The sequence below is a fragment of the Macrobrachium nipponense genome, chromosome 35 (assembly GCF_015104395.2).
Source record: "Macrobrachium nipponense isolate FS-2020 chromosome 35, ASM1510439v2, whole genome shotgun sequence".
NCBI lineage: Eukaryota > Metazoa > Arthropoda > Malacostraca > Decapoda > Palaemonidae > Macrobrachium > Macrobrachium nipponense.
The window spans coordinates 20,538,963-20,564,819 of record NC_061096.1 but is presented as its reverse complement, the minus strand read 5'-3'; the positions used below and the strand labels follow the sequence as shown (position 1 = coordinate 20,564,819).

The 25,857-nt window shown below is 41.1% G+C and overlaps 1 protein-coding gene across 5 annotated transcripts; it reads left to right on the top strand.

The window, feature by feature from the left end:
* Positions 1 to 806: 806 nt before the first annotated feature.
* On the top strand, positions 807 to 18,819 carry LOC135208207 (uncharacterized). Of its 5 annotated transcripts, none has more exons than XM_064240335.1 (5): positions 807 to 998; positions 3,146 to 3,231; positions 5,994 to 6,087; positions 18,148 to 18,252; positions 18,476 to 18,819. In XM_064240335.1, the coding sequence occupies exons 1-5, from the start codon at positions 995 to 997 to the stop codon at positions 18,706 to 18,708; spliced, it is 522 nt and encodes a 173-aa protein (XP_064096405.1). In that variant the 5' UTR covers positions 807 to 994; the 3' UTR covers positions 18,709 to 18,819. The 5 variants fall into 5 exon arrangements, with proteins under 5 accessions (XP_064096405.1, XP_064096404.1, XP_064096402.1 ...); XM_064240334.1 differs by having other exon boundaries at positions 811 to 944; positions 3,086 to 3,231; XM_064240332.1 differs by having other exon boundaries at positions 815 to 998; positions 3,086 to 3,231.
* The last annotated feature ends 7,038 nt before the right edge of the window (positions 18,820 to 25,857 follow it).

Below are 25,857 nucleotides of genomic sequence, written 5' to 3'. Positions count from 1 at the left end.
GTGTTTGTTTTCATTCCATGAATCCATTATCCTTCATAACATGAGCTGGGTAGCAGTGTGGTATATGAACATTTTAATTACTAAATTCTTAAAAGATGATGCTGTGACTCTTTGAATATCAGGTGGTATACTCTTCATTAATCTGTTTAAACTTGGTAGTACCTGATCTTCGATGTCCATTAGAGAAATTCACTATTGTTATAATGTTAAGTATTCCACTTCTGGAGACGAAATGGTAGCCTATAATAAGAAAGGAGGTATGGATGACTGTTCAACAAAAATTAGTAGAAAGGAAAGTTTCTTACCTGGGTGCTTTACCTATTACGAGAGAATACCAGGATGATTATATATTACTGAATAAGTCAACGATATGGAACTTCTGTAGACGTTTTCCCTGTTTATATTATTGTTAGCTATCAATATCTCGGAATACTTCATCAAAAGCTCGCATAGAGATACACTCTATATATATATATATATATATATATATATAAATTATAATATATAGATATAATATATATACTAAGTAATATTATAATATTATAATATACTAAGATGAATTCATACATTACATAACATACATACATACTACATACATACATACATACATACATATATACATAAGGTGTGTGCACGCCCGCATGTGCGAGAGAGAGGGAGTGAGAACAAAATGATACTACGTTCAGGACCTAGGGGAAAGCTGCAAATTGGAATCCCTTGATCCAGAAAAACCAATAATTTTCAATAAGCTAAATCTCCATGAATGGTCCATTTACATGTAAATGGAGAGGAAAACGTTGTGCTGCCATCTATTGGGTGGCCTAAGAATAGTAAAGTGCAGCAAAGATATTTTGTAAACAGAGTACAGCCAGATAATACCAACAGGGTTTTCATACCTTCAACCTAAACATTTTTGTAGTGTCACTGATTCAACAAGTGATAAGGTCTATATTTTATCGGATTATACTTGGTATACTCGATCATTTATTGATAAATGGGTACGTAAATCATGTGTCATTTGATAAATGCTGCTGCAGATTAGGGAGACGGTATTGGCCCATCATTATAGCTACGCAACAAAATGTTGTTTTATTGTGCTGATTACAACTGCAATCTTGAGTAAGATCAATAATCGTTACATATATACGCTAAAATTGTTCAAGTGAGTGCTGGGAAAGATGGTGGACAGTCCGTGACTAGACCGGCCAGCCACACGATCGCCGCCATATTGGATTTCAAAACTGCCTTGAAAACATATTTTACGAAGAGTGTCACATGCTTATTTTAGTTCGTATCGGGCTTTCATATATCACATTATGTTGACGAAACTTCAATCTTTTGAATGGTATGCTTAGAGTTGTAATTGTATTCTTGTTTCACCAATTAAATATCGAGTGAATAAGACCCGGCCAGCGTGATGATTGTGGATCGTCCGTGATTGTTTATCCTACTAATTCATGGGTAGTAGGTAGAACATAGGCTACCTACCTATTAGCCTACTAAGTAGGAACCGAAAGAATTAGGTACTCTAGTAGATATGTCTCCGCCAACGTCATGTAGAAGGCCCTGGTAAATTTATATAACCAAATTTCATTGAGGGCCATTGTAGCGAATATTTATCAACTAGTAGTACTGCTACTAGGTAAGTAATACTACCTAACCTAACTTAAGGCGACGTGCCCCAACCTGGCCGGGGGTCAAACCCCCATAAAGGAAGTAACCTGTCCCGGTCGGCACTGGCGGGAAACAGGCTGCGCAACTACATTTTTATTAAACTGCGTGAATACTCAGCTGCCATACCCTAGCTTGCCGCAGAATAGCTATAATTATAGCTATAGATCTACCTGAATATTTACTAAGACCCAATAGACTATATTTTTGTTAATCTTGTACTGCATGTGTTTCTATGATGTTCCCAAATATCCAACAATTACGGCTGACCCCAAGGTTCTTTTTTTTCGGGGGTGGGGGCCAGGGCACATCCAAAAGTGAGTAGTATATTGTCCAAGTCAAAAAAGTAGGAGATAGTACACACATTACAACAAAATCAGTTTGCAAAAAATACACCAGTCATGCATGTCAACAGTAACAGTTATCCAAAAATGTATAGGTAGGTAAGTCGTGAAATTTTAGACCCAGTCAGGTACAGGGCTGCATTCCAAACTGGTCCCCTGTACCGTAGGACAGAGTTCAAAGGTAAATTCTAGGTTAATTACAGCCGGACAAAAAAATATTACATTAAATTCTTGTTCAGGAGGTAAAATTTTATAGACAAACATCAACTGCCATAGTCAAGCTTGCCGCAGAATACCGGCTTAGATCTACCCTAGTCAGATTTGGAGAGGCTCTATCCGCTGACCAATACCTATAGCTAAAACTAAATTGGTCAGCCTTAACCAGTCCTCCCTCCCCAGTTTGTGCTCTTGAACATGAAAGTAAGAGAAGATGTTTGGTAGCTGGACAACAGGAACCTTCTTAAACTCTCCACCTGCCAAGTTTTATTTTACTTGTGTTCAAGTATATCGCAAAAGATTAGATTAATTCTTATACATTATGTATATTAGATATAATTAAATATTCTGTGGTATAAAATCTAGAATACTTGTAAGCTTACCAAGTAACAAATTTGTAGCATTTGATTATACAGGCAGTCCCCGGGTTATGACGGGTTCGGCTTACGACGTTCCGAGGTTAAGGCGCTTTTCAATTATATTTATCAGAAATTATTTCCAGGGTTACAACACCTACAACACTGATCTGGCAGACGAAATATGACACCAAAAATGCAAAATAACCAATATTTGAAGGTTTTTTTGATGAAAAATGCAATAAGAATGCAGTTTACATAGCTTTCAATGCACCCAATGCATTAAAAGTAAGGTTTTCTTAGTATTTTTTATAATGTTCCGGCTTACGACGCGTCTCAAGAATGGAACCCCTGTCTTAACCCGGGGACTGCCTTATACTTCATAGCACAAACTACAATGTTGTTGACTAGAAATTTAGATTGCATTTCTATTTTAGTGTCTCACTATATCCATTGTTAAAAAACAAACTGAAACAAATTTCATTGCTATTTTTCCAGAGTTTACAAGAAAGTCCTTTGTGTATATTCATTTACTAATGGTGCTTGTACCATTACTAGAAGCGGCCTATCAAGCACAAGAAAGATACAATGAGGAACTTCATGAAAAGCAGCCAGAAATATGTAGACATGCAAATCAAGAAATGGTAAGATGAAAGATTTTTGTTTAAGAAAAATAATTTGTTCCTACACGTCATACAAACCTTCAGTCCTCTACATTAGGAATTACTTTCAGTTTATTCTGGAATTCAGCTGTTGAAGATTTAACAAAGTAATTAGGCAGTAACTGCTTGTCCAGTATTCAGGAGTTCTGTCCAACGGGATGCAAACATTCCACTTGCTTTCAGTCGCCGTGGTGAACAGACTTGCTTTGGCTCTCTGCCCCCTGTTGTCATTGATGTGTTTTTTCACCTTTATAGTGAGGTCTTTCCTTGTTGTTTGATTGTGTTGCATATTTGCTTGCATAGTTGTCTGTAGTTGAGCAACATGCAAACCCAAAACTTAACATAAGCCTAAACGCCCCCATTCTCCCAGCACATATGTCCTGGAGTAGGATAGAGAAAATGTGGTAGTTTTCACTCCTCAGTAAAGGTAGACCCTCACATCCTTTGCGCAAAATGCAGAGGGCGGGAATGTAGTAAATTAAATCCATGTGATACCTGTATTTCCTGGTCTTCTGAGCAGTGGGGAAGGTATGAGAGGAGGAAGCAACCTCAGGGGAAGGCTTTCAGGGCTTCATCTGAGGGTTATACACCCCCAACGACTCCTATGGTTGCTGATCCTTCGTTGTCCTTTCTCCCTCCTCATAAGCTTCCTCGATCTGCTATTCCCCTTCAGGGGTAAATCTCTCCTTCTGCAGGGAATCTTTCCTTAGAGTGAGGGCTGGTGACTCAGAGTTGTTGTACTCGGGCCTCTGCTCACTCTGAGGGGAATCTTTCCCCACCTCAAAGCGGGCAGAGGCTTCTTCTAACCCGGCTTTTGCTCCTTCAGATGTGGCGGCTTCCACAGTTGGGGACTTGCAGGCATGGTTAAAGCTGGGACTGCCTGATATCCCATCATTCCAGGGGCTTGTGGCACACTTCACATCTGCCCCTGTGACACATGTAATGGCAGCGGGGACAACAACCACTATATGTGCCTGGGTATGTGGCCCCATCACATTTGGTGTATACACAGACATCTGGGCCACATACTTCGAAGGTAGATCCATTTCTACCTCCCCCTCCAGGTTACACTGTACTGTCTCCCCCTGCTACTTATGTTGCCAAACCTGCCAGGGTACCATCCCCCTTAGATTTGCCTCCGGTGATGTTCCAGCCCATTTCATCTGTGCCTGTTACTGTACCAGTCCCTGATCGTGTGTGTGTTGTTCTAGTATCGGCATCTCCTGTGCATGCTGCTACAGTGGCCGCCCCAGTGGCACCTTGGATGGTGGGTCTGACTGCCTTACTGAAGAAGCTGATGAAGAAGCCCAAGAAGAGGCGTAAGATGTCATCGTCTTCCTCGTCTGCTGCCTCCTCCCCTTCATCTTCAAGATTCCCCTGCCAATGAAGGAGAAGGTGGTCTCCCCCCCTCAAGAAGTCTCAACCTGGGACTTCTAAGGGACTGTCTCCCTGCTCTGGGAAGACAGGTGGGTCTTCTGTGGCTCTCCTGTTCCTTTTGGGGGTAAATCTATTCATCAAGCTCCCTATCTATTTTCTTTGATTAGGTTATAGTTGCATATATCCATTCCTTCTCCTAGCAAGGGGGGGAAGGAGGCCTTGACATAAGACAAACCCAGTGCTTGTATATGCTTTATCATCTCCAACATTAAAGGTTCTTTATGCCCTTTCATGTGAGGTTATGTATTCCTCCCTCATATGAAAAGACCCAGAAGTCTGACTACTGGTCTCGCAGTTCCCATACTCTGATAAATTAATCAGAGGCTCGGTTTCCTTTCTCACTCTATCGACGAGGAAGAAAACCCAGATGTGGCAAACTCCAGTCAGTTCATAGAGACTCACTCAGATTCTTCCCTCCAACTAGTGAGTCTTCCTAATATAAAGGACTGATGGTTTATATATTGTGTGTCATGCCACCCCTCAATCTGACACCTGGGCCAAAAGCAAATTGGAATGTTTACGTCCGGTCAGGATGGGACTCCCAACTACTGGACAGGTAGTTAACTGCCTAACCACCTTGTTTGAAAGTTCAACAGCCATTTTCCAGTCTTCACTGAAAGTAATTAGTAATGTAAAGGACCTCAGGATTGTATAGTTAGGAAAAACAGTTTACTTTTTAAAAATTGTGATTTTTGCTTGTGAAGGTGTACAGTCTTAAGTGCTTTCTACATGATTCTGTTTCCTGATAGGAAAACCATTTGATCGATCAACTGGTGTTAAAAAAGCACAGTGATAGGCAACAGGCGATAACAATGCTGTGATGAAAATCCCAGTACGTAGTGTAAAAATGTCATACATCCATAACTTTGTTACTGGCTATGAACATAAAACCATCATGTATCAATATCCATTTCAGTAAAATGTGGAAATTACAATCAATATGCAACAAAAACACCAGCACTACATACACATACTATATTTTATGTGCTGTAACTGTCAGTCTTGAAACAGATGACTTCATTTCACCAAAAATATTACTAACATTTCTTGGAACAACATCTTTATTAAAATAAACTAGATTTTACGATCTAGAATATACTCCTAAAAAAGCTGGTGGATTCTTTGTGATTTTTCTTTATGAAAAATACATGTTACATGTGTACTAGGATATTAAACTAAATATTTCTAATGGTAAGGTTACTGAAGTGAAAATACTATCATCCTAAAGTAGGAAGTGTTTACTATGGGATGAAAGTAGGCCTAATGACTAGTCATGAATTGCTTACAGTTGAACTTTTCTTTCACAGAACAAAGGAGTTCTAGAGAAACTGAGACCCTCTAAGAGCATGGAAGAATTTCTGAAGTGGGATATGTCCCACCTCATAGTGAAAAATGTGGCAGGTAAGCAGAATGTTAATATATGTTCTATTGCATATTTACATGAAATAACATCAGTTCATAGTGAAAGTGAAATTCTGATGATGAAGTTTGTGAATGATAAGTAATCAATAGGTATATTTTCCAAGAATTTTGCCTTAATGCATCAAAATAAATTGTATGTTCAAACATTTAATAACTCCATGAAAACCATAATGGAATTGCTTCCTCATCTATTCCTGATACTATGCAGTCATTAGGATTTCTAATTCAATATTTATATACGGTATTTTTAATTAAAGAATTAAGTACATACACCATTCCCACCAAGCCTTCTATCTAGAAAATTCTGTAAAGATGCAGGCATTTCTTCACCATGTGCTATTAAAAGTATCATTTAGCAAACAAGCACTGCAATGTAGTTGACCATATTTTGTGTATACAGATTCTCCCTTCATCTCCTGGAGAAGTTGCTACAGTAACTTTTTATCTAGACTCCCCCCTCCACTCCTAAGTTGTCTTCCATTCATTTAAACAGCATTATCACTATTGATTTTGGTACTTTTCATGCCTTCTCGAACCATTTAATGATGAGTACCAAGTACTAAGAATATTACCTTCTTTTAAACACCATTAAATTGAAACTATTGTGAGGAGTACTAAGAATATTACCCTCTTTTAAACACCATTAAATTGAAACCTTTCTTAGAAGTTATGAAAAAGATGGTCAGTGTAAGACTTAAGTGCTATCCTGGGTGAAACAACTGTACTTAAAAAGTACTGAGACTACAGAAAAATATCTCTTATCTGAGACATGACACCACCTGGAGACAAAATCTTTCAGGCCTACATGGCTATGAGTTAATGCTGTTTTTATAAGCTTTTTTTTCAAGAATTTAAGATTCCAGATAGAAAATAGTATCAGTGTAATCAAATATAATATATGTATATCAAGAATTCCTTTAGTGTTGTTCATGAAGTGTTACTCTCTTTGCACTGGCCTTTAACAGCATTGCAAAGATTATTGAGAGCTTTCAGTGCTTCATGGATGGCTATGGCAAAGTGGTGACTTCTGCTGTATGTTAATAAAGTCTTGAACTTGGTAGAAATGTGTGAGTTTAAGCTTCCTATATTGAAAATTGTAGTACGTATTTGTCCATTTCTAACATAAAAGACATTTTATCAGACCTAGAACTATAGTTTTATTTGTTGGGGGGGTGGGGGGAATAATACTTAATAAAACATTCTGTTGGGGTTCTCATGTATGTAGCTGGTTTAAAGGCCAAGTGTATGATGGCTTTGCCTTTTTTTAATGTTCCCTCCCACATTACATGTGGTGCAAATTATAAACTGTTACAGTGGTACCTCGACATATGAAAGGCTCAACTTACGAAAAATTTTAGTTACAAAAGCAAATACGAAGATTTTTTGGCTCTACATACGAAAATAGTTCAGGATACGAAAGGTTGTTGCTGTAAAGTCCCGAGATTCGCCTGGACCACCAATAACAATTTTAAAACTCACTTGCCGCCAACTGAGTAGACTCGCCACCATCCTCCCACTCTCCCATTGGTTCCTGATGCTAGTCACCGCCATAAGATCCTGCTCTCCTATTGGTCAGCATTTCTCCCATCATGCATCTACGTAGTGGCGTGCTTTTACAGCCACTCGGTACCAGCATCGTTTCTATACGATTTTGTTTATTAACGTAAATTCGTTAGTGATTTCGTTGTAGTACTACTTTATCGTGTTGTGTGAGAACTTTAGTACATACGTATACGTACTACATAACTTAATTACGTACAGTATAGTATACGTAGTCGTGGGTCCCAAGAAAGTTGAATTTAATGTATGACACTTACCTGGCAGGTATATATATAGCTATATTCTCTGTTCCACCTGGCAGAAATTTTCAAAACTCGCGGCAAACGCTAGTAACCTATTAGTAGTTCAGGCAACCACCACCCCGTTACCGTGGCGCTAGCGCTAGGAACCGTTCCCAATTGGGCCAGATTTTCTCTGCCAGCCGAACCGGCAACATTGTTGGTGGTTCCCTGCTAGAATTTTCATTCTCGTTGCTGACTGATCTTGGATTTTGGTATTGTACTCGGAAACGTTAGCTTGGCATTCGCTTTGGATTGTTCTTTAAAGATGTCTGATACTGGAAGTATGTTTAGAGTGTGTGTTAAAGAGGGGTGTAAGGTAAGATTGCCGAAAGCTTCGGTCGACCCTCATACCGTTTGTAAGAAGTGTAGGGAGAATGTGTGTACTTGGGAGAATAAATGCATCGAATGTGAGAATTTATCAGAGAAGGAATGGAAGGTCTTTATGAAATATGTTGAGAGGCTTGAGAAAGATCGTGTAAGGAGATCTGTTTCTCGTAGTGAGAAGTCAAATTCTTCGAGTAAAAGGAGTGAATGTATTTCCTCTCCAGCTCCTTCTAATGTAGAATTGGTAGTTCCTTCTCCCCAGGTATCTCCTGCGCCCGCTGCTGTGTCGGAGGAGACGAACGATACAAATATTGTGAAAGTGTTCGCTGCCCTTGCGTCCATGGGCGACCAGATACAGCGACTTACAGATAGAGTTAGTGCTTTCGATGTCGGTGAAAGTGTAGTGGAGGGGGCGTCTGATCGTCTCTCTCGTGCTCCTAGACCTAGACCTCTGTCAAGCTCCCAGACCCAAGGGAGAAGGCATGTCGACAGTCGAAGGGAGGCGAGAGAGGTTTTGTCACGGTCAGGCGTCCCTTCGAACAGTCCTGTTGCAAAGTCCCAGGCTGTTGCAGTTCGCCGCAGAAAAGGCGTAACTGGGAAGTGTGCGTCCTCGGAAGGTTCGACTTCCGAGCGAGAACGTCGGTATGCAGTGGTGTCTCGCCCACTCAAGAGGACGTTCAGGACATCAACTGCTCTCGAGAGACAGGTGCAAGATAGTGAGGCTTGGAGTAGTCCTGAGGTGTTGTCATCCTCGGAAGACGGGGACGCAGTGCCGATCAAGAGGAAAAGGATTTTCGTACTAGAGAGGACGCAGGACGCACTGGTGATATACATCAGTCTCGGCATGGTATTTCCATGGGAGAATCGCCTCCATCTTCTCATGTATCCTCCCCTCGTATTTCTCCGTCGGGTAGAGTACAAGATCGCTCTCCGTTAGGTCGCAGTCCCGCTCGTAATCCTCATCCTTCGTCGTCTACCATTCAGGAGGATAGTACGAAGCATTTCTTACAGGAAATGCAGTCCAAGTTGGCAGGGCTGGTGAAGTCTTGGGATGCTCCTGAACAAGCATCTTCGAGGCGTAAGGACGATTTCCTTCCCATTAAGTCTTCTAAAAGGGAAGACAAGGACGCGTTCGCCGAGGACGCAGGGCGCACTGGCGCTAGGAGGAAAATAGTTGCGGAAGAAGCAGGACGCAAACGTCAGGACGCGGGAACAATGGTGGACGCAGGACGCAGGCGGCAGGAAGCAGGCGTGTCTACGATGGACGCAGGACGCAGGCGGCAGGACATCGAAAGGCGGCAGGACGCCCGACGCCTCGGTTTAGCCGCAGGACGCAGGAGGCAGGACATCGAGAGGCGGCAGGACGCCGACGCCTCGGTAGCCGCAGGACGCAGGCGGCAGGACATCGAGAGGCGGCAGGACGCCGACGCCTCGGTAGCCGCAGACGCAGGCGGCAGGACTCTATTCCTTCAACGAAGCGTCAATACGACGAGGATTTTACAAGACATTTCTTCAGCAGAAGAAGAATTGGAAGTAATTGAAGAAAAGAATACGGAACCTTCTTCAGATTATAAGGTTCTGACTTCACGTCTTATGGCTGTTTTTGAGGGGGAATTTAAACCGACAGCTCCGTTATCCCCCTTATCACAGTTTTCCAAGACTAGGACTCCAAAGAAGTCCTCTTTCCTTAAAATGACAATGTCAATTTCGGCAAAGAAGGAAGGCCCTTCAACGGTGAATGACTGGATGAAGGAGAAGAAAGAAGCGGGGAAAATACTCTCTCTTATTCCCTTTTGTTTTTCCTCCAAGCTTAAGTTGAGATTCCTAAAGTCAGGGTAGTAGGTACGCTACTGGGAGACAAAAGGCTAGGCCTGGAGTACCTGCCTCCTCCCAGGGGGACTTCTCCAGTATAGTAGACAGCTCTCGCAGACAGGCGTTACAGTCGGCCAAGGTCTGGTGGACGTCTTCGGAATTTGACCATCTATTTAAAGGCATTTTTAGGACTTTCGAAGTCTTCAATTTCTTGGATTGGTCTTTGGGAGCGTTAGCGAATTCCCTAGGAGAAGAGGATTCGCAGGACTTAGAAATAGCTAAGAGCATTATGTCCTGCATGGATAAGGCTCTTAGAGACGGAACGAACGAGCTGGCTTCGTTATTCACAGCAGGAGTGCTTAAGAAGAGATCGCTGTTGTGTTCGTTCGCCTCAAAAGGAGTTTCTAACTCTCAGAAAAAAAATCGGAGTTACTGTTCTCTCCCCTTTCGAACAGCTGTTTCCTTCAGAGGTGATTAGGGAGATATAGCGCTATCCCTTTCGCAAAAAAGCCACTCCAAAAGATCTTCTTTCGTCTTCAGTTAAGAAGTTCTTACCAACCAAGTTGGTGAAGAAGACGCCAAAGGATACTAGACCGTCGCAACAGCCCTTTCGAGGAAGAACATTCGCTCGACCCGCCTTTAGGGGTAAGAGAGTACCCGCGAAAAGAGGAGCCAAGACCCCCTCTAAAGAATGAGAACTCAGTCCTCCAGACGACAGTGGGAGCCAGACTTCAAGGTTTTTGGGAAGTTTGGCAGAATATGAAGGCAGATCCCTGGGCTGTCAACGTAGCTCGGGAAGGGTACAAGATTCCTTTTCTTGAAAAGAACCTCCTCCTCGTCGGCAACATCTCCTGAGAGCCCTCGGGGCAAATTACAACGATTTAGAGAAGAAAGCGCTCTGTGGGAGCAAGTAGCTTCCATGCTAGAGAAAGGAGCCATAGAACCTGTTCTGGATCACGAATCTCCGGGATTTTACAACCGTCTGTTCCTGGTTGCAAAGTCCTCGGGAGGTTGGAGGCCAGTGCTGGACGTAAGTCAACTGAATCTTTTCGTAGAAAAGACCAAGTTCACTATGGAGACGAACGATTCAGTACTGGCAGCGGTACGTCCAGGGGACTGGATGGCGACTCTGGACTTACAAGACGCATACTTTCATATTCCGATTCATCCAGGAAGCAGGAAGTATCTAAGGTTTGTGATCAGGACAGGGTCTTTCAGTTCAAGGCCCTATGCTTCGGCCTTTGCACAGCCCCTCAAGTGTTCACGAGGATGATGTCCAATGTGGCGAGATGGTTACATTTAAGAGGGATCAGAGTGTCTTTTTATCTGGACGACTGGTTGATAAGATCCCAATCAAGAAGTCAATGTCTGGAGGACTTGAGTCAAACATTGGACTTGGCAAAAGACCTAGGTCTGGTAGTGAATATGGGAAAGTCTCAATTGGAGCCCAACAACAGATAGTTTATTTGGGGATTCAGATATCGGCAGTGACTTTTCGGGCTTTTCCGTCCCCCGAGAGGCAAGCCCAATGCATTCAGAAGGTGCAGGACTTTCTAAAGAAAGACCGATGCTCTGCAAGAGAGTGGATGAGTCTACTGGGCACACTCTCTTCGCTAGAGAGGTTCATTTCTTTAGGAAGACTGCACATGAGACCTCTTCAGTTTTTCCTGAAGGATTCATGGCCAAGAAAATTGCAACCGGATTCCTTCCAGTTTCTAATTCCGGCCGAAAAGTAAAGGAGGAATTTAAAGTGGTGGCTAACTCCAGCAGGGTTAGCAAGAGGGATGTCGCTTCAGCAGAAGAACCCAGACCTCGTCTTGTTTTCCGACGCGTCGGACGCGGGGTGGGGAGCGACATTAGGCCCTCAAGAGGTGTCGGGACTTTGGAGCAAGGTCGAAACGAAGTGGCACATAAACAGGAAGGAACTGATGGCAATTTTCTTGGCTTTGAAGCACTTCAGAGAGTTGATTCGAAACAAGACAGTGCAGGTCAACTCGGACAACACCACGGCTCTGGCATACATCCGGAAACAAGGGGGAACTCATTCTTTTCCCCTTTACGATCTGGCAAAAGAAATTCTGCTTTGGGCGGAAGAGGAAAAAGGTCGTGATACTCACCAGGTTTATACAAGGAGAAAAAGAACGTGAGTGCGGACCGTTGAGCAGAAGAGAGCAACTTCTCTCGACGGAGTGGACGTTGCACATGGAGGTTTGCCAGAGCCTGTGGAAGTTGTGGGGCCGTCCGGTAGTGGATCTGTTTGCGACAGCCAGAACAAAAAGGTTACCACATATTGCTCTCCGATTCCAGACCAGGAAGCAGTGGCGGTAGATGCGTTCCTGATGGATTGGTCAAACTTAGATCTGTACGCTTTTCCTCCGTTCAAGGTGCTGGGGAATGTGATGAAGAAGTTCAGGGAGAGCAAAGGTAACGAGGATGACCTTAATAGCCCCGTTTTGGCCGGCCCAAAGTTGGTTCACAGAGGTACTGGAATGGACAGTAGATACGACCAAGGACTCTTCCTCTAAGAGTAGATTTACTCAGACAACCCCACTTCGACAGGTTTCACAAGAATACCCTCGCTCTGGGTCTGACTGCGTTTCAGACTATCGAAACGTCTGGTCAGAGCGAGGGGATATTCTAGAGAGGTGGCCAGTGCAGTGGCTAGAGCCAGAAGAACCTCCACAATCACGGTGTATCAGTCGAAGTGGGACAACTTCCGGAAGTGGTGTAAGAACAGGAAAGTGTCTTCATCCAGTACCTCTGTGACCCAAATCGCAGATTTCCTTCTTTACTTGAGAAAGGATTTACGCCTGTCAGTTTCGACAATCAAAGGTTATAAGAGTATGCTAAACTCAGTGTTTAGACACGGGATCTAGACATCTCGAATAACTTAGATTTGAGAGATCTGATTAGGTCGTTTGGGACGAAGAAAAACAAACAATCAGAAGCAGGCCACCTGCCTTGGAAACCCTGGATGTGGTCTTGAAGTATTTAACTTCTAGCAAATTTGAACCGTTAGAGGAGTCCTCTCTGAGGGATCTTGCTAAGAAGACGATCTTTTTAGTAGCATTAGCAACTGCTAAAAGAGTTAGTGAGCTTCAGGCCATATCGAAGAAGGTTGGATGGAGACACGGCAATGCAGTGTGTTCATTCCAAGAAGGTTTCTTGGCCAAGAATGAGGATCCATCTAATCCTTGGCCAAGATCCTTTGAAGTTTTGGGTCTAGCTGAATTGGTCGGTAACGAGCAAGAAAGAGTTCTCTGCCCAGTGAGAGCGTTGCGATGTTATATAGAAAAAACAAGAGTTATCAGAGGGAAGTCTGATGCTCTGTGGTGTTCAGTTTAAAGATCCCACTAGACCCATGACGAAGAAACGCTCTAGCCTTCTTCATGAGAGAGTTAATTAAAGAGGCTCATATGTTGTGTGAAGAGCAGAGCTTTGGTGGTATTTGAAAGTGGAAGGCCTCATGAAGTCAGAGCAGTGGCGACTTCATTAGCTTTTAAAAAGAATTTAGCCCTCAAGGAAATTATTGAATCTACATATTGGAGAACTAATTCAATATTTGCGTCTCATTATCTGAGGGACGTTCAGACAACCTTCGATAATTGTCAGACGCTAGGTCCATACGTGTCCTCGGTACAGTATTGGGCAAAGGAGTTACTACCCCATAACCTTCTTTTAAGCTAGTTGATTTTATTAGGTGATGGTGTTTGTGTTTATTGGTCGTCTGAGAAAAGGGTGCGGTACTTTTCTCAGTCGTGTTAGTATTATCTGGTGATGGTGTGTGTGTAGTTCAGGTAAATGATATGTTACTAGCTTGAATGCCGTGGCATAAGAGGGCTGTAAGGATCTGTCAACACATTGGTCACGTCCAGTTGTCAGTTCCAGTCTTAGCTTCTTCAACATACAGGACACTTCCTTGTTGAGAGCTACTAAGGTTTAAGCAGGCTTAGAGGCAGGACCTATGAAGTCAGCTACCTTAGCAGGTAAGGAACCTAGAGTTTTAATAATATTTTAATAATATTTTTATACTCTAAGAATGTTGCTGTCCTTGACCCACCTCCAAATGTGTCAATCAGCTATATATATACCTGCCAGGTAAGTGTCATACATTAAAATGAAGTTTTTATGATATAAAACAAAGTTTAATGTATACTTACCTGGCAGGTATATATAATTAATTCCCACCCGCCTCCCCTCAGGGGACAGGGTTCAGAGAAAATCTGGCCCAATTGGGAACGGTTCCTAGCGCTAGCGCCACGGTAACGGGGTGGTGGTTGCCTGAACTACTAATAGGTTACTAGCGTTTGCTGCGAGTTTTGAAAATTTCTGCCAGGTGGAACAGAGAATATAGCTATATATATACCTGCCAGGTAAGTATACATTAAACTTTGTTTTATCATAAAAACTTCATTTTATCATAAAAACTTCATGTTCACGGAAAGAAGAGGATGCTTTCTTTGGAGACAAAGATGGAGATTATCAAGAAGTATGAAGCTGGCATGCGATTGAGTGTGATCGCTAAGAAATGTGGCCGAAATTCGTCGACGATAGGCACCATCCTTAAGCAGAAGGAAGCCATCAAAGCATCTACACCTTCTAAGGGCGTGACTATTTTGTATAGCAAGAGGAGCCACGTGCACGACGAGATGGAAAGACTGCTTCTTGTCTGGATAAAAGACAAAGAAATCGCTGGCGATATGATAACTGAGATGGCAGTCTGCCACAAGGCCAGCGCTATTTTCGGCGATTTGATTGCCCAGACCAAAGATGACGGAGGAGAAGGGACATCGACGCCAACCCCAGACTTCAAGGCTTCTCATGGGTGGTTCAAAAAATTCCGTAAACGGACTGGCATCCATTCGGTGGTGCGGCATGGGGAGGCGGCCAGCTCGGACACGAAAGCCGCCAAAGCCTTTATTAAGACGTTCAATGAGATGACGATCAACGAAGGCTACAGTTCTCAGCAAGTCTTCAACTGTGATGAGACTGGCCTTTTTTGGAAAAAAATGCCTCGTCGGACGTACATCATGGAGGAAGAGAAGAAGCTACCCGGGCATAAGCCTATGAAAGACAGCTTACGCTCACACTTTGTTCGAACGCCAGTGGGGATTGCAAGGTGAAGCCCCTACTTGTGTATCATTCGGAGACTCCTCGAGCCTTCAAGGCCCACAAAGTGCTAAAGGAGAAGCTTCCAGTGATGTGGAGGGCTAATGCGAAAGCCTGGGTAACGAAACTTTTGTTCACCGAGTGGGTAAATCTGTGTTTCGGCCCGACAGTGAAGAAATTCTTGGAAGAGAAGCGCCTCCCTCTGAAATGTCCGCTGGTGTTGGACAATGCCCCTCCCCACCCTCCTGGCCTCGAGGTAGATACCCTAGCGGTGTATTCTTTTATCAAGGTTATTTATCTTCCGCCTAACACCACCCCTCTCCTCCAGCCCATGGACCAGCAAGTGATATCAAACTTCAAGAAGCTGTATACGAAACATCTTTTCAAGAGATGTTTCGACATCACCGATACCACAAACCTCACCTTGCATCAATTTTGGAAGGAGCATTTCGATGTTGTGATATGCATCCGACTCATCGATCAAGCTTGGCAGGAGGTTTCGAGGCGAACCTTGAATTCTTCGTGGAGGAAACTCTGGCCTGATGCCATATCCGCCCGAGACATCGAGGGATTCGACATGGGTGAAGCTGGTGCAGATTCAGGAACAGTTGACGATCCTGAAACTGTTTCGCAACCAGATCTTGACGAGATCGTTGCACTCGGCAAGTCCATGGGGCTGGTCGTCGACAAGTACGACATCAATGACCTTCTCGAGGAGCACCAAGAGGAGCTTACAACGGATGACCTGAAGGAGTTGGAGGCCATACAACATAACGTCGTTCAAGAAGAGTTCTCTAGCAGCGGCGAGGAGGAGGAGGACAACCCTATGACAATGGCAGAAATTAAGGATGCTTTAGCTGCTTTTCATAAGGTGCAATCATTTGTAGAAAAGAGACACCCCTAAAAGGCTTACACAGGCCGTATGCTTGCACAGTTCGATGACATTTGCCTGAGTCATTTCAGGAACATTGTGAAAAGTAGGCAGGAGCAATCGTCCTTGGATAGTTATTTTTTTAAAGAGGCCTTTGGTAGGAGTAAGCAAAAAAGATCCAATTGATACTACAAAAAAACAGAAAGTTGAAAGTGGTGAAGAAATTGAAATTTTGTAAAAAAAAAAAAAAAAAAAAAAATGTAAAAAAAAAAAAGACGGGAAAAAAATTAATTTTAAGATTTTTGTAAAATTAAGTGTTACGGTTTTGTTAATGTGTTTCGTAAAGTTTAGTTTATGTTTCCTGACATTTTTAATGTGCTTTGTTAAGTTAAGTGTACGTACTACATAACAAATTTTCTGCCGTTTGTCCTCCTCCTCTGTTGCCACTTTCGGAGATAGCCTCACTCGAAAGGTAAGGTTCCACATTTTACTACATACGTACGTATGTACATACAGTATTTCTTGTATACCATGTACACTAATACACTTTATTTACAGGTATATATTAGTAGTACGTATTAAGTTAGGTATTGAATGGTCCAAATTGTTGTATTTCATTGTTTATTGGTCAATTTAGCTTTATTATAAAATTTACTGGGGTGTTTTTGTAGGGCTTGGAAACACTTGAGAAAATTTCCCCAGAGATTACAGTCAAAGGGAAACTTTTATTCCAAATATCCATTGATAATAGTAATCCTCTTGTAGAGTAGCACTTTTGTATGCAAGGAGGTAAAAGAACAGATCACATGTCTAATAACATGATTACACATGTTGAGAATGGTATATTTGCCATCTAAGGACACCTTCCCAACCCTAAAGGTATGAGGAGGTTTGGTAAATCTCAGATATTTATCATTTTTAAGTAATTTAACCGGCTTAAGTTAAAATACATACTCGACTTGTACATGTAAGAGTCTTGAGTTGGTAGTGACAGATTTGCTCAAAATAACTACTAAATCAGCTTTCCCATATTTGTACAGTTATATGCAAAGAACATAGAGACTACCCCTTTATCGTTTAAGAATTGTTCACTCCCGTTTAACCCATGTACTTTTTATGACGTGGCAACTCACCCATTTTGTGATGACGTGTCTGGACTATGAGAGACACTCCTAGACCTCTGATTTGAGAGGGTAACTTACTTCTTCCTAGTATTCATGGAGAGAGTTTTATTTATAGGATAAGAGGTGTTTTTAAGTTCAAGTGGTGTTTTTAAGTTCATTGAGAAAAGCAGTTCCTTCAGTATAAGCCTGTAATTACTATAGTAGTTATTCTTATCAACTTTTATCATTTTCTGCCAGAATAAAATAGTAGCAAGGTGTGAAAGTATTAATGATGCTTGGACTGATGAAAGGATATTTCATAAAAAAATTTTAGTTAATATTTTATTTTATCTTGCCTAAAATAATTGAACAGATACAGACATACAGCTGCCCATAAGAATATCATATGCATTTTTGATATGCACCCTTTTACTGACTGGATGTAACTGTATCTAGCCTCTGGAGATTAAGCTCATTTTAGTACATTGTATTGTTTTATAAAATAGCGAACCACAACACAATTAACACCTTGAAGCCAGTGAGAACAACTGGTTAGAAACAAAACTTGGAAGCTTATTTTGAATACTTAGAACCCCTATAAAAATGCTTAAAGCTGCCTATTTTGTTAGTTCAAACTCAAAAAGAACTCACTAAAAATGCTTGTACCGTACCTGGTTTTTTAATATTTTTATCACAAAAATTGCATTTAATCACAAAATAAATATGAAAATACGGTAATGTGTGGATATTTCCCATAGAAAAATATCATGAATACGCGAATTTCCCGTGAATAATGGGTAAATATGTTCCATAGAGAAATCTGCAAATGCCAAGAATGCAAATATGGGGTGTCCACTGTATATGCCTTCTATTTAAGAGAAAAGGGTTTCAAATACGTATCTTTAATTCTCATGGCCTAATGTTTGTTTTGGTATTTGTGGTAAGAATGCACATTTTCAAGCTCAAACAACTTTTTCAGAATCTGCAGCTTTGAAGGTTATGCAGACGTTCCTGTTCTCTGATGTTGAAGAAAATGCCAGAATTTTCCTGCGCTCTCTTGCTGACATTTTATTTTCACCGACAGGTAAGATGAAGGTAGTTAAATGATTGGAAATGAAGTTAACTAGAATTATCGTTATCCACATAGCGGAAGCATTGTCTCCAATATAAATTTTAAAGCATAAAAGGAAAGTACAGTAGTTTTGGCTTCCATGTAATAATAGCTCTAGAAATGAAAGAGCTGTACTCTCTCTCTCTCTCTCTCTCCTCTCTCTAGAAAAATGATGGTGATAATACAGTATTTTCAGGTGCTGAAAAATTACAGTCATGTTTCAAACGATGGCAATGTGGACTTGGTCGCATCATATTAGCAATCCCAACAGGACCAGAGATAATTAGGTTTGTTATAAAGAATTATTTTCCTCAGGACTTAAAGTACATAGCAGATATGCTCATAAAAATGGTTGAAGAACCAGTTCCTTGTGAAACCATCCCTTGCGACTTAATGATGGAAGTGTCATCTGTTAAAGTTGAAACCTAGAAACAAGTGATTTTTTTAAATTTTACGCTAACTTTAAAAGGTATGGGATGAGACTTGTCCTTTACGTTATGAATAACAGTTTTGTTACTTAAATAAATACTTGTACATATATCTTGCAGATCCTGTCTTACAAAACCATATCTTTTTTATATTTTACATATTCACACTGTCATAATTGTCTTAAACAAATGCTTTTATTAATACTAAAGACTTACAGTAGGGTAACTGTTTATGGCCGAGATCCATTCCATTTAAGCAGATGTAATGATATGAATCAGTTAAAATAAAAAGTAAAAGAGAAAACAATTCCTGAGTACATACATACTGTAAAAAGGTAAATATTATCCTTACATTTACTGTACAATAAATAAAAAGAAACAATTCCTTACCTTTACTCCTATGGTTGGCTTGCATACGCTCATTGCAAAGGGGAGTGAGACTAAGCTACTGGGTGGAGGAAGGTGCTGGAGAATGTCGGGAGAAGCAGAACCCGGAGAAGGTGATGGAGATATTGGGCCAGGGTCATCTAGCTCTGCAGAACCTGCAGAAGGTGCTGGAGATACTGGGGCAGGGTTGTATAGTTTTTCAGTACCTGCAGAAGGTGCTGGAGATACCACTGGAACAGCCAAGTCTGGAAAGGCATGTAAGGTTAAGAATACTGGATCTCTTGCAGGTCTCTTACCTTTATAAAAAAAAAAAAAAAAGGTGTTCCAGACTAAGATAGAAAGATACCTTTCTCTTCTCCCAAATCTCCATGTAACTATGCAGGGAATCGGTGACCCCTCTTGCAACCTTAGTGTACCTGGCAGTGTTGGGGTCCTGACCCTTAAACTTTGCTAATCCCTCCTTTTATCAGGGCAGAACTATCTGCTAACTCCTTGGTTGTAAATCTCTTGGGTTCAGGGGTTGGTACTCTTCATCTTCTTCAATTAATTGCTTTTCTAGTTGAATGAGGTCCTTTGATAATTCTTCTCTTAGAGATGCCAGCAGCTCTGTGACATCATCAGCCTCCATCTCTAAATCAAGCTGCTTGATTTAGAGATGGTTACAGCCTCAACTGACTCCTCAAAGCCATAGAAATCATACACAAATTTAGAGAGAGAATTTTTTCCACACACCATTCAAGTTCATCCGTTTAACTTCATCCAAAGAGCCAGAAATGTTTCTTATAGCAGCAGGAATGTTGTAAGATTTCCAAAAGTCCTTTGGAGTCAAGTTCTTGTCCTTATCAGTTGCCCTGAAAGCCACAGCAAATGTCCTTCTGAGGTAGTAGGCCTTGAAAGAGGCAATGACAATTTAATCCATAGCTGTAAAGGGAAGGTATTAAGTGGAAGGAAAACCACCTTGACATCAGGATGAAGTCATCCAAATGGGCAGGCTGACCAGGGGCTTTGTCCAGTACTAGCAACATCTTAAAGTGCATCCCCTTTTTAGCACAGTACTCAAATATCTGAAGTATCACCTATGCTGCCTTATTTGATTTCCAGATGACAGGTAGTTGACCCTTATAAATGCCCTTCAATGCCCTTGGATTTTCTACCAGATACACCAACATAGGCTTCTACTCGAGATCAACAGCAGCATTAGCCCCAAGAAGCAAATTCAGTCTCTCCTTGCTGACTTTATAGCCTGGTGCTGTCTTCTCCTTGGCATTGTATGTTCGGGTAGGCATCCATTTCCAGAACAAGCCTGTCTCATCGACATTAAACACCTGTTCAGCACAGTAACCCCCCTCCCTCACTACCTCAGCCAATGCATTAGTGGAAAATTCACTTGCTGCACTCTTATCACCACTAGCAGCATCACCTTGCACCTTAAGGTTATGCAAATTTGCATGGGCCATAAATGCATGAACCAACCTTTGCTAGCCCCAAACTCTTCACTTTCACTCCCTTCCCCCTTTTCTCTTTTCAAGGTTTCAAATAGTCATTGAGCCTTCTCCTGAATAAGGCTAACTGGGATATGCCATTGATGCTGGTCTTCCAGCCAAAGCACTAATAATCATTCCATTTCAGTAATGAGACCACTTTGCTGCTTTGTAATCACAGTAGATTTATAGGAGCAGACTTTTCACATGTTCACGTATGCGCTTTTTATCTTTGATAATAGTCGACACAGTCATATGACTACACCCAAGCACATGGCCAATATTCAACGGTGTTTCACCCTTTGCAGAGAGTTTTATTATACATATCAACTTTCACTGTCATGGATGGCTTTTCTTTTCTTCATAGCACTGTCATCAATAGAGTCTGCCTTATGCTCAGGAATCATAATGGAATTTAAAAAGTTCCCTAAAAAGTAACATAAATGAGAAATAGCAATAAAACACAATTCAAGATGGCATATAGCAAGTGACTGACACCATTTTCCCGATATTCTGCTGTGAGATGACATTATTCATCCATTCCGCGCTCAAATTAGTTTCCGCACAAAGTTTGAATTTAGGTCCGAATGACAGAACAAGAATTACACATAAGTAACTTGCCAAGTAATTACATAAGTATAGTACATAGTTTCCTTTGCACAGCAGCTTAAATTAAAAAATTTGTGAGTAATGCTCAGAATTTAGTGGAGGTGACTGGTCCCACCTACTAAAAGGAATATACCAGGAACTACTTAGCAGTCAACCTCATTCTGCTTCTGCCACCTTTCGAGTAAACATTCAGTGCCAATGTTAGCTATGTTCTTAAATTTGCCGGTCGGAGACCGGATTTTGGTGATACATTATCACTGATCTCAGGTAGCCTTCAAGCCTACAGCTTTCAGGATCAGTATTTTATTGTTTTAAGATCTGATTCAAATTCATCATTTTTTGCTATAGTAGTGAATTTTCAATCAAACTGTGTTCGTAACTACCATTAGCGTATTTTACTGATTAAATGTAAACGTATTTGCTACTACAGTGAACCCCCATATTCTTGGACTCCAGATTCACAAACTTACATATTCCCTGATTTCTCTCTGTAACATATACGTACCCCCATTATTCATGGAAAATTCTCCTATTTGCGGGATTTTTCTATGAGAAATAACCACAAATTCCTGTGTTTTACATCAATTTCATCATAAAATGCACTTTTTGTGATAAAACTATTAATAAACCAGGTACAGGCAGTCCCTGGTTATCGGCGGGGGTTCTGCTCTCAGCAGGGTGCTGATAAGCGAAAACTGCCATTAACCGAAACTTAGCAATTTATCTCGCTTATGGTGCCGAGTTTCAGTTAATGGCGCCAATAACCAGTAAATGGCACCTCTCTTAGGTATGTTATGGCACCATAACTATTATCGGCACCTTATGGCACCGATAACTAAAACTCAGCCCATTATGGCGGCATAAATCACCGATTTTATGCCGCTAGACAAGCATCATAAAACCGGATTGCCATTAACCAAGTCTGCCAATAACCAGGAATTGTCTGTATAAACATTTTTAATGGGTTTTTCTTCAGTTTTGCCTAACAAAATAGGCAGTTTTAAGCATTTTTATGGGGGTTTCAACTATTCGCGGATTCTAGCTATTCATGGGGCCGTCTGGTACCTATCCCCTGTGAATAGGGGGGGAACACTGCACGTATAGCTATGTAATTACTTGGTAAGTTCAGGCAGTCCTCGGTTATTGACGATCCAAAAGTTGCTGAATACTAGCAATTTTCGGTGACAATATGTACCGATTTGCAGTTATTGGTGCCAATGATAGAGTTTTGGCACTGATACATACCTAACAGAACTGATACATACCTAACAGAGGTGCCAAGAACCAATTATCGTTACCAAAATCCGGTCGTCGGCACCGAAAACCACCAACTTTCGGTTATCAGTGATTTGTTCATATGCAGAACAAACCTTCGGTTTTAACAATAGGATATTTCCAAGCGCAGCTGGTAAACAGGTTAATACAATCGGAGATGGTAAGCAAGGAATCTGTGACATTTGGCAACGCCTGCATATATGAGGTGAGATCTGGTCGAAGACTGCGTCTCACCCCATGATACCCAGTCCTTTCCTAACTGCCTTGGAGAGTAGATGCTTATGCTTTGCTCTCCTTCTAAGCCAGTTGTGTTTTGCCCGTGTTCTTTCTTTCCAGTGTGATTGAGTGTTTGTGTTTAGGATTATGGCTTCCTCTGAAACTACTCGTCCTAGCCAGCGTATGTGTCCAGTCGTCCGAGGATTTCCTTGCTCAAGGTTTTTAGCATCTGTGGTAACGGACCCGCACAACACTTGCAGTAGGTGCAGAGCTAACTTTTGTACTATAATGAATCCTTGTCCAGAGTGTTTTGCCTGGCCCTAGGCTCAGTGGAAGCTGTTTTACAGGAAGAGGGAGCATCGGAGAGTTTTTACTCCTCCTCCTGGGGAAGGCTTTGCTTCTCCTACGTGTAACGAGTCGTCAACTCCTCCTTTGTTTATAGCCAGTTCTCTTGTTCCTGTGTCTCCTTCCTTTTCTTCCATTGATTTGTCGATGGAAGTATCGGGAGTGCCACAGGCTGATGTTTTGTGTAATGTTGCCTCTTCTCCTTCGGGATCCAATGCTTGTCCCGAAGGTGGGGAGGCTTCCTCATCACAATCTTGCCTTTCAGATTTGGAGTCTTCCAAAATGGTGGCGGTTTGGGCATCGCTTGGGCTCTGGGGCACTCCTTCCTTGCTGATGCATTTCAGGGAGTCCTGCTCCCCCTCCTCCCCAAGCTCCCGTTGTCCTCCCATCTCCCCATGGCCTTTTCTATTCTGAGTTGCGTGGGCAGCCATCTTGTGAGTCAACTCCGCTAGCAAGTCCATCGACTAGCCCCGGTCAAATTTGTCATATTTGCTCATCAAGCCATCGGAATGGAACCCCCACCGATAACTGGCGACTGCCTATATATATATAAAACTATTTTATTATAAAAATTTAATTTTTCTAATAAATTATCAGCAGTTGTGAGACGTAACCATGAAATGATGTAGGACGAGTACAACGCAAACCAAGAACCTACTATTCTTTAGTTTTTTAGTTAAATAATTGTTGCCTCATGGTGTCAGATAATTTTCATGTTTTATAAAATTAAAAACATCACTAATTTTCTGTGCTAAAGTCAGTTTGTATTGTAATTTTCCTCCCCATTCAGCATTCATCCAAGATTGCTTAAATGCAAGCTCTTTTTCAGCACAAAAACTTAATTCAGTTAGATTTTAGAGCTCCTTTCAATTGAGTAGGTCACAAGGCACTTATTTATAATCTTCTGAATCTTGGAGTAGGTGGATATATTTTAGGATTACTTCAAGATTTCCTTACATGTAGGCAGCAACTGGTTGCTGTGAATGGGATCTTTAATGAACCAAGACTTAAGTGGGTCTGGAGTTCGACAGGGCAGTGTTCTTTGTCCACTGTTATTTTTAGTGTTTAGAAGTGACAAGGTTGTTGGCCTGTAAAAAAAAGTATTACGGTGATACAACACTTATGGGTATAGTAGTCTCTGCTTTTGAGAAATGAAGCTGTCCTCAGCCTTAATCAGGACATGGACCGGATCAGGGAATGATGAAGTAGTCTGTGGGGTATGAGGCTGAACTCCAGTAAAATGAAAACACTTTGGTTAGCAGATCTTGTATAGATTTCCCACCCCCATCCTCCCCTTCAGATGGATGGAACTTAGCCGAATGAATCAGAAGCTTTAACTATTCTAGGTGTAACCTTTGACTCACATCTAACTTTTGAGAAGCATGATGAGTTTCAGTGGATACCACACTCAAGTTAGGTATTATTTGAAAGACATATTTATAACAGTTATAATATCAATTCAACCTGTTTTATGTCATTTGTACTCCTTTTACTAGAATACTGCTCCTGTGTGTTTTCTGCTTCTGCCAGAGATTTATCACTTTTAGATAGAGTTTTTTGTGGTGGTAGGTTTCTGTTTCATAAGTGTAGTGGTTATGACTTTTACCATCAATGGATGGTCTCTTGTTTGTCACTTTTTCATTAGTTGTATTTCAACAGAGATCTTTCACATTCACAATTGATCCTTGATCCTGTTATCTGCCTAGAGCAACCATATTCACTGAACAGCAGCGCCACTATGCAGTAAATGTGCCTTGCTGTCAAACTTTTCAGTTCCAGAGGTCCTTTATTCCTCTCACCGTTGGACTGTGGAACAGCCTCCTAGAAGAAGTTGTGCAATTTTAACTTTGAAAATTCAATTGAAGGTGCAATACATTACTTCCTTAATACTATTCTTCTTGCATTTTAATACATTCTCATCTGTTTGTTAATATTTTTTCTTTTTTAATAAGTGGGGTCTCTTCTTTCTGTATATCCCTTTACCTCATCTTACTTCTTCCTAATGAACACCATATTCTTTGGAATCTTTAATTTCAAGTCAATGGCTCATGTGGGTGCAATCCATATGAATTATTGGATTAATATTCTAAATATAATAATAACAATAATAATAATTATTGTGTAAGGCCACTCATTCATTGACCTATCTAAATCTGGATCAGATTTTTTCATTCAAAATTTCTCAAGCTCCACATCGTCTGCATATGCTACCAGATTAGCTTTGGAAATCATTTTTAAAAAATTAAAGACACTATTTGTTTACCGTAGCTGATTAATACATACTCAGTTGAACAATATATATGTAATGATAAATGTGGTTGGGTTTACCACAGGACTGTAGTGTCAAAGAGTAACCTTGTGTACATACTATCAGTTATTAATCACAGCTAAGGAAAGTAAAGAAGCACTATCAGCCTCCCCAGATTCACAACCTGTACATAGTCTGTGGATTTCTTAAACTGCCGTTAAAAATATCTTATGCCTTTAATGAGACTTAACATTTTACATAGCAGTTTCATAATTGAAAATGGACAATGAACATCTTGTCATTCTTTTAGACAATAAAAATAATACAAAGAGTTCTCAAAGTGAATGCTAAATTACTTAAGGTTTAATTATCTGCATCCCAAGAGGTGTAATCAGTTACACCCAGAAAGCTTGGCAAGAAAATTTTACAACACATTCAAGCCTGAAAAATTAACATTCAGTATTACTTTAAGTAGAAATTATATTAGTCTCCAGATATTTTAACAAATGTGTTGGCAAACACATTGAGGAGCAGGCAAGACGAGATTCTTCATGCTAAGTGGTCCCTGTCATCTGAGGTCTGCAGCATG

What these genes read in the sequence shown, in the direction of transcription:
- LOC135208207 (XM_064240331.1), top strand. Translation starts at nt 1,907, where the DNA reads ATGATGTTCCCAAATATCCAACAATTACGGCTGACCCCAAGGTTCTTT. An exon ending in GGGCCAGGGCACATCCAAAA is followed by an intron (nt 1,989 to 3,085) that starts GTGAGTAGTATA and finishes CTATTTTTCCAG; the next exon opens with AGTTTACAAGAAAGTCCTTT. An exon ending in CATTTTATTTTCACCGACAG is followed by an intron (nt 18,253 to 18,475) that starts GTAAGATGAAGG and finishes CAGTATTTTCAG; the next exon opens with GTGCTGAAAAATTACAGTCA.